Source organism: Manis pentadactyla, chromosome 6 (assembly GCF_030020395.1).
Source record: "Manis pentadactyla isolate mManPen7 chromosome 6, mManPen7.hap1, whole genome shotgun sequence".
Lineage (NCBI taxonomy): Eukaryota > Metazoa > Chordata > Mammalia > Pholidota > Manidae > Manis > Manis pentadactyla.
The window spans coordinates 135,042,811-135,051,769 of NC_080024.1; the positions used below are offsets into that span (position 1 = coordinate 135,042,811).

At 55.5% G+C, this 8,959-nt stretch overlaps 1 protein-coding gene across 3 annotated transcripts in view; it reads right to left on the reverse strand.

Annotated features, from left to right (window-relative positions):
* Positions 1-8,311, reverse strand: part of SMAD7 (SMAD family member 7) — a 29,906-nt gene extending 21,595 nt beyond the window's left edge. For 2 of the 3 annotated variants that reach the window (XM_036918627.2, XM_036918625.2), the window contains exons 1-2: positions 6,087-8,311; positions 4,762-4,815 (exon numbers count right to left, since the gene is read on the reverse strand). In XM_036918627.2, the coding sequence (XP_036774522.1) occupies positions 4,762-4,815; positions 6,087-6,699 (667 nt within the window). In that variant the 5' untranslated portion in view covers positions 6,700-8,311. Of the gene's footprint in view, positions 1-4,761; positions 4,816-5,247; positions 5,989-6,086 lie in introns of those variants that run through there. The other variant, XM_036918628.2, reaches the window with a different exon arrangement.
* Positions 8,312-8,959: the final 648 nt, after the last annotated feature.

Consider the following 8,959-nt stretch of genomic DNA (forward strand, 5'->3'; position numbering starts at 1 on the left):
TGCCCTCAGTCCCTTTAAAATTGTCCTGGCACCAGCACTTGGGAGTTTTTACTTATGTTTCACCTTCAAACCCTGTCCGCCCTATGAGCTTCTCTTCAACATCTCTGTCATCCTCAGGTGCTGGGCAGTGACCTAAATGTTAACAAGGATGATGACAATCCCAGCTAACACACAGACAGACTTGACAGTTTCCCTCCAAGCAATTAAAACAAAAAATAATGCCTACGAACCACAACTTATTAGTCTCATGAAACAAAAATACATAAGACCCTATAAGCTTATCATGTACCACTGCTGATGCCAAACTTACTGAAATCCATAGAGAAAGGCCAGCTCAGGAGAGGTGCTTCCTAGCACCACAGCAAACACACCAGGTGGGGTGGCCCAAGTTCCAGCTCCCCCACCCCAGCCCACTAGCAGGATGGCCTTGGGGTGTGATTACATTTCCCACTGGAGCCACCTGGCTGCACCAGCAAATACCAAGCCAAATGAAAAGGGCAGACCAGAGGCAAGCAGCCCATGGGAGCCCTTTAGGAGCCCAGCACCCGTCTCCATTCCCTGATAAGGGGAGGTAGAGGGCTGCGTCTGGCCTACCCATAGCCCCAAATCACCTCTGGGTTTCTGCTGCCTGCCCCCCTCAATTCAGATTCTCTCTAATCAAGAGTCCCTCCCTTTGCGGAATTCTCTGGCATTCTCTCCCCAGCTGGAAGAACTTTCCAAGAATTCTCCTAAACAGGGGAGAGGGAAGCGGAGGAGTGGAGGCAGTGGGCAGGGGAGAGTGAGACTGCGTGTGATCTTGTTTTATCAGGGTAAAGTGTAATTCCTAACAGGAATATACAGTTTTACAGGATACACTTAATTAAACGGAAAACAATAGGGGGAGGCAGGAAATGGAGTTACTTGTTAAATGGTGTGCGTATACCCTGCACTTTCTAAACTACTTTGATGGCCTTCACCATGTTCTAGAGATAGGCTTCTACCTACCTGCAAACGGAAGACACCCCCATACTGGACGTGATGATTTATCCATGCCCACTGCCTCCCCCGACCCCAGACTTGGCTGGTGTGTTTCAAAGAGCCAGCATCTCAGGGCAGACCTGGGACCACATTCAGGGTGTCAGCCTGTCTCAGATCAAAGGTAAGCCAGCTCGGCACTGGCAACCACAGGCGTTTTTATGAAATGGTGCTCTGCCCTTCTGCAGTACCTTTGATCTCAGGAGGGATTTACAAACATTAATTAGGCCTTCCTACCACCCCTGTGAAGTAGCAGAGTATACTGTGCAACAGCACCCAGGTAAACTGAGGCGTCACTGACTAGCCCAAGGGGCCACCCAGTGAGCTGTGCAGTACCCAGGAGTTCAGCACGTATCCCGTGGTGCTCCCTCCCCAGGCAGGCCCCAGAGTCCTCACTCTCCTCCCTTCAGGGCCTTGGGCTAAGAGTCTTCAGCATCCACACTGGCCTCAAGCTACTGCCAGGCTTGGAAGGTCAACAGGCCACACCTCCATCCTTCACCCACAAAAAAGTTCCACAAAGGTAGATTGCGGACATCAGGATCTCAGCTTCTGCCTGTGTTACCTGCTCCCCAGAGCCGGGCTGGCGCATACTCAGCTCTAGGCCATTCTTCCATCCATCACAAAACATTACCAAGCACCCAGTAAGCGCTAGGTTCTGTGAGAAAAAAAAGACTCATTCCCTCTCCCAGCAGACACAGACACAAGCCTGAGGATAAGCTGATTAGAGGGGCACAAGGGTAAGAAGCTGGGGATCGCACTTCTTGAATCAAGAGAACGGTTCCCAGAGAGCCAGGATATTCTCCTGAGTTCTGAGCTTCCCAAGTACCACCGGGGAAAGAGGAGCCACCCCACACCCCCACTGCAGCTACACGCAAAGTGTCCCAGTCCATAACCCGGATGAACACTGGTTGCAGTATGATCCATTGCATTGCAAACATCACAGTTTTTAGGCAACCACATCATCAGGCCTGTAGAATGAATGACTGAACCAATAAACGAGCGAATGAATGAATCATCCAATCTAACTCTTTGATCATCTGGACTTAAAAAGAACACTTGGGAAGCCGAATGGTGTGAGTTAAAAGGTAAAGGGAGGGCCAGATCCCAGACTTGTCAACTAGCCTTTGGAGGCTTGGTCTGGGTACCCAGCTGAAGTTAATTAGAGTGTACCCTAGCAACACGCACCCCTCAAGCCATTCTTCAAACCTTTCAGACCATCAGATACAGAGGGCACAGAGAGCAGAGCCCACATAGCAATCCCCGGAATCTCCACTCCATAAACTGAGATCAGTTTCAAACCCCATGTTCTTATTCCTTGGGCAACTGGGGGATGTCTTCCTGACTTCTGATAGCCACAAGTCACAGCCACCTTGACCCTAGGTTCAGTCATATCTAACTCCTCCCCAGAAGATCCTGCTGGTTTGGGGTCACCCAGCCCCCAGGTCTACGAAGGTTAGGTCCACCACAAAGGCTACTCTGGAATGGCTTGAATCACAGCAAAATGGAGGTTCCTTGAGTTCCTCCAAATGCTGCAGGTTTATCAGGCCCTGGCCCCCATCCCGCCATCTCCTCCCAGGCTGTAGACTTCAGAGAAGAGATTCCCTTATTTGTGCAACTGGTTAAGATTATAACAGTTGTCCATTGTGAAACTTTACGCTTGATTCTCACCTAGTAACCCAAGACCAACAATTCAACCTAGGGCTTAAAAACTTAAGAATGTAAAAGGCTCATCTGAATTCCCCAGCCAAATCTCTCCTCCATGTACAAGATGAGGATAAAAACCTGGGGCAGCGTCCCATCTCTGTGTCTGACCTACCCACCCCTAGCAGCCAGCAAATTCGGCCCTGGACCTGTCCATGGCCCCTTGGCTCCTAGATCTAGCTGCTCTCCACCAAGGCAGGACAGCTCCATCCATGGGGCTGCACCTATGACCACTTCAAGTCCTCAGACAGCAGCACTTTTTTCTATTCCTTTTTTTCTTGTTTTGTTTCAAACAAAACGTTTTGGGTGAGTACCCAGCTGTTTGAGTTTCCGACTGGAAGGTTAATCACTTCCTATTGGCTGATCTTGAGAATTTTTCTCCCCCTTGGAAATGGCACATTCCTGTCTTTGTGGCTTCTGTATTTACACACATTTTGCTACCTAATGTCAACGCTTGCTAATGAAAAAATATATCACTCCACTCACTGAAAGTGAGGTCCCGGCGTGGTAGAATGACTGCTTAAAATCAGTGAACAGATTTATCCCAGTATCTTTGCAGGAAACCCAAGACACTGTGACCCTTCTTTTCTGTGATTTTAGGAGGTTTCTGGGAACATTTACCCCTAGGGGGGTCTTTATTATCCCTGGGGCCAAGGCGACTGGTCTCTGTCCTTCTCTCTCTTTTAAGGAGAACCTCCAAATTTTAAACTATGGAAGGAAAAACAAAGACAGGACAGGGATGGCCCCTTGGAGAACTAACCTCATGAAAAAATTCTTAAGTCTCCATGCCAAAAAAAACCAGTCAAGTTACAGTCTGAAAAAACAGGCCTTGGTAATTTCAGTTAACATTTGTTACAAATACAGAGAGCTGGTTATCTCCTCATTAATGACCATTTATCTGGTGTTTTGTAAATCGAAAGCAAAATATCACATGCTTTGCAGGCCACTTATTAGACAGGCACCAGGCAAGCAGCCACGCCTTCCCGAATTGAGGGAGCGGTGAAGTCCCAGGAGGACTGGCTGCGGGAGCATGGGCTTCGGTTACACCAGTTCATTAAAGTATTTAATTTATGGCAACGCCCCAGCAAAAGTTTTAATTAGTTGGGGGAAAGAACCAACAGCCAAAATTCATGAGGTGGAAGGACTTGTAGAATTCCAAGAGCGAAATGGGGCCCAACCCTTTGCTGCTTCTCCCAGAACACTGGCAAAATAAAAATGTCACGAGCAGTGTATTTTTCAGGCACAAGCACACAGACCTGAAGACAACAACAGTTACAATCCGTACTTTTCAGCTCATGAACGTCCCACTTTACAAGGGGCTCCAGGCACAGGGATCCATCCCCGTTGCCAGCCCCAAGTCCCACTTTTACTGCTCCCCGTCCCCTGGCACTGTTAGCTCCAGAGGGTGAGCCCCTGCACTGCCAGCCTTCAGAGGCTGGATGCAGGCAACTGCAACAGGACTGCCAGTCTCAATGGGCTTTGCTCTGGCCCCATGCCACCCTGTGACAAGGCAACAGGCAAGCAGAGCTGAAAACTTTCACAGCCCCTAACAAGAATCCCGAGAAAGCCTGTGAGGATGCTGTTGTCTTTGCTCTTAGATTTCCTAATTTCTTACTCCAAACCAAGATTTTCTCTGCACCTTTTTAAACTGCCGTCCCTCCCATCGGATTATTCGTTCTTCCCACTGATTCCTCTGGCACTCACAAAGTCTCCAAAGTTTCCCATCAATCTGTCCTATTTGGCTCCCAAGACACTTATGTGTGATCAAATTCCACGTGTTAAAGCTGAGCCAACTTCGGCCACGGAGTACGAATACATGAAAAAGGGACAAAATGTAAAACGTTTCTAGGAGATGTCTGAAAAAGTGTGTGTGTACCTCCAGCCACAAAACAGAAACAGAAAAATCCATCAAATTTCCAACAGAAGAAACCCATAAGCACCTCGGAGCAAGCCCAACGCCTCCCCCAAGCCACTGCCTAGACATAAAAATCCGCGTTCTAGAGTCTCCATTTCTTAGGGAGGATATTTTTAAAATCATCTACTCACCAGTTGGTTTCAGAAAATCCATTGGGTATCTGGAGTAAGGAGGAGGGGGAGACTCTGGAATAAAAAAGTAATAGAAAATAAAGGCCGAGCCATGAGAAAGAGAGATAGAAACTTATGATAACAGAGGCATTCTTTTAGCCCAACTGTTTGTCTTAGCTGTGGGGGTTGGAGGCAGGGCCGCGAGGCGGTGATTGCCTTGATATTTAGCTGTCAGATAAACAAAAGAGGCCGCCTGGCGCCAGCCTCGGCGCTCCGCTCTTCCACGTCTGCAGCCGCCGCCGCCGCGCTCCGCCAGCCCGGCTGGAAACTACCCGCTCGGCCGCAGCTAGGCCGGGACCGCTCAGTTCACAGTCCACAGGGCTGGCAGAGACAAACCCCCCTCCCAATCCTCGAACTTCAGACCCCGCTCCCCACCCTGGGGGGCGCAAGGCACCTCAGCCCCCCGCCACCCTGCTCGGAACACGCGGCTCCCATCTCCCAGCCCACCCGGGAACTCGGGAGATCTGTGGGCGCCCAAGGTGCATCCTCCGCGCTGCACACATAGGAAGAAGAGGGTAGCTGGGAGGCTAATGAGAAATGAGGCTGGGGTTTCTGCTAAGAAGCCTAGGCCCCAGCGCAGTAAGGGGCAGCAACGTCACAGAGGTGCTGGGGGCAGACCGCCCGATAGCCTATTCTGTGCTTCCCCGAGCTGGAAGAAGGGAGAAAGTAGGGGACACCCAACTTCTCTTGACTGCCTGTTCTTTTCCACTATGGGCTGGCATAGTTCAAAGGAGATTTACAGTTCCGCGTCCCATTCTAACCCTCTTTGCCCCAAAACCTCAAAGCTTCGCGACCAGAGCAGTATCCGACCCACTACTGCCAAACATGACTATTTACTAAAGGAGCACAGCCTTTCCAGCCTTCCTTGGCGGGCTTGGGGCGATTCCAACTCGGCCACACACCTCAACGCCTTTCCGGGTGCAGGGGAGGCGTGACCCCAACTTCCCTCTGCACCCCCTAGCTGATCCGGAAATGAGGGCGTCTAATTTTTAACCGCATTTCTCCAGAGCTTGTTCATGAGCGGTTCCCATAGCCGCACCTCCGGGCAACAAAGGAGAAAAAACTGGAAGGGAACCCCCCAGGGAATGCCCTTCCAGGCTCCCCTCGTCCCTTCTCTACTTTTGTCTCCCAAATCTTCTCCGAGAAGGATATGTATACACACTCCCGCCCCTTCGCACCCCCACACCACCGAGAAGTGGCTGCACACAGATAGCCCCGCGGGGGACTTTTCTCGAGCCACTCGAGCGCCAGGGGGAGGAGAGGGTGGGCGCAGACCAACTTCTTACCTAGTTCGCAGAGTCGGCTAAGGTGATGGGGGTTGCAGCACACCAGCTCGGGGTTGATCTTCCCGTAAGATTCACAGCAACACAGCCTCTTGACTTCCGAGGAATGCCTGAGATCCGGCCACCTGAACACTTTGCACAGCAGGAGTGGGAGCGAGTAGGATGAGGGTGGCTGCGCGGGCTGCGAGCCGGCTGGCGTCCCCAGGCCCAGCCTGCAGTCCAGGCGGCCGGGCAACAAGAGGCACGCGGTACGCGTACCGCCGCGGGACTCCACGGCCTGGAGCAGCAGCTCCAGCTGCCGTTCCTTCAGTTTCTTGAGCACCGAGTGCGTAAGCGCCTTCAGATCCGCTTCGGCGCCCCCGGCCGCGCCGGCGCCCGCGGCTGGGGGGTGGGGGTGGTGGTGACCTTTGGCACCTCGGGCCGCCTTGCCCAGGCAGCAGCCGGCCCTGCCCGCGCCGCCGCCACCGGCCCCATGCGCCCGGCCGTCGGTCGCCCCCTCTCCCCGCAGCTCGCCTCCTCCTCCGCCTCCCCCCGCACCCTCCTCCTCGTCCTCGCCGCCGGGCGCACGGCTCCTCCAGAGACGCCGGACGAGCGCAGATCGTTTGGTCCTGAACATGCGGGGTGAGGAGGCGAGGAGAAAAGTCGTTTGCCGGCTAAGGAGCGAACATGACCTCCGCACACCATGAAGAAGTCGGGCGCCGAGTTGGGGCAGCAGGCGCAGGCGACAGCAGCAGGGGCCCGGGCAGGAGCGGCGGCGGCCCGAGGGGCGCTCCGTGGCATGCGCCAGTCTCCCGGAGGCCGGGGCGCGCGCGGGGGCCCGGGGGCGCCCGCCGGGGCTCGGGGGCCTGCGCTGTGGCTGCCCCACCCCGCGCGGGCCGCGCCTTGCGCGGCTCTCGGGCCCCGGCGCACCCCGGAGGAACGCGGCGGCCGCTTCCCTGGTGTCGGCGAAGCCTGCCCCGGTCGGCGCCTCCCCGAAAAGAGGCCCCCCCGCAGCGGCTCCCGAGTGTCGGGCTCGCCAGCCTCGGCTTCCTACATGGAAGATACACTGGGGCAAAAAACGAAAGGCTGGGCTGTTGGAGGGAGGAAAAAACCTCTTTCCCCCTTGTTAAGCAACTTAATTTGGGGGTGGGGAGAAGCAGGCAATTAAAAAAAAAAAGCAGGCACGCGATTTATTTTTTTCCTCTATATCCTTAGTAACCGGATCTCCTCGAATTCCGTGCACACGAAGACTCGGGGGAGGGGGCCGAGTGGACTTCACCCGCATGAGATGTCTGGCGAAATAAGGAGGGGCTCTCAAAATCTAAAAATCAAATATGCAAAGACCCAAATGAAAAACAGCACCTTCCTCGCACCCGGGAGGTCTGGGGGCGTCCGACTGGAGCTGGGGTTTAAAAAAAAGAAAATGTTTACGAAGTAGAAGAAGACATCTGAGGGGTGGAAAAAACGTATCCACGAGTTACATCCCCCTTTTTCCCTTGCAGTGTCCCGCTGGTCTTCCTCTCCTTTTCTTCTGCCAAAAAATAAAAGAAAAATCGTATTTTTTTAAATCCACAGAAAGCTCTGGCTAGGCTGCTTCAGTCCTCTGCATTTTAGAGGAGTGCCTGGTCTTTCCTCCTGCCGTCCCGGGGGCCCCGGTCGTCGGCGGGGACTTCCTGGGGGCTGGTGGGGGCGCGAGGACAGAAGATGCTGCTGCGGCGGCTGCGCCCGGTGGGGCTGACAGCGCGGGGGAGGGCGGCGCGGCGGCGGCGGGCCCCTAGCGAGTCGCGCGCTCTCGCCCTCCTGGGCGCAAGCTGCACACTTAGTGCGGGGGCCGCCGGCGCCCCCTCCCCTAGTCGCGGCTGGCAGCCGGGGCTCCGCGTAAGGGATGCCCTTCCCGACCCGGCTGCAGCGGCAGGGAGGCCCCGGTGTCCTCAAGCCGCTTTCTCCTCAGAGACTCTCCTCGTCGCGCCCGGGAGCCTCCTTGTCCCCCGTTCGCCCTCTCCTGGCGCTCGGGTTTTTCTGCCGCCGCCTGGGGCTCGCAACGCCGCACTCAGGGGCTTCGGGGCCGGACGCTAGGCAGCTCGGCGCCGGCGGGATGGCTCTGTCTCAGGCAGCTCTCTACCGCGCGGCGAGCGGACCGAGCACGGCGCCCGGCTGGCTCAGCTGGCACAGCTCGAAGACGGGCTCCTCGGTGCGCGGCGACAGCAAGCTAGTGCGCCCGGGGCTCGCCGCCTCCCGCAAGGCCTCCCGCCCCCGCCCCCTTCCCTCCCCCTTCCTCCTCCTTCCCTCCCCCGCCCACAGCAGCCGCCGCCGCCTCCTCCCCGCCCCCCGCCCCTACCCCCACCCCCGCACCCCCCTCCGGGCCCTCTGCTCTGCTGGTTCCACTGCGCAGTGGCGCGCCCGGCTCCGGCCTCGTCACGTGGCCGTCTAGACACCCTGTCGCTTTAAAAAAAAAAAAAGGCGATTGTGTTTCGCAAACAACAGATCGGGTTTCTAAAAGCTATTTCTCCCCCCCGCCCACCCCCTCGACACCACCACCCCCTCCCCGGTCTGCTGGGCGGCGGGATTATGGGGGGGGCGAATAAAGGTGGGGAGCAGAGAAGCTCCCAGGATCGACTGAGACCTGGCAGGATCAGAAGAGAAATGGGAAGACCCAAGAGCACCGAGCGGGCTTCGCGGACGAGTTTTGGAGCGGAACCAGCCGGTCGGTGGCCCGATTTAGACCCAGCCCGCTGAGCTTCGCAGTCGTTGTCCCGCGCGCGCTCGTCCTAGCGCTTCATTCATTCGTTTTGTTTTAAAGGCCCTGGCGGCTGATCCCTTGGCCGCGCGGGAGGGAGGGGAGGAGAGCACTGTCTCCGTTTAAAAGTCATTTACACCGGACTGGACCGAGGCCCTGG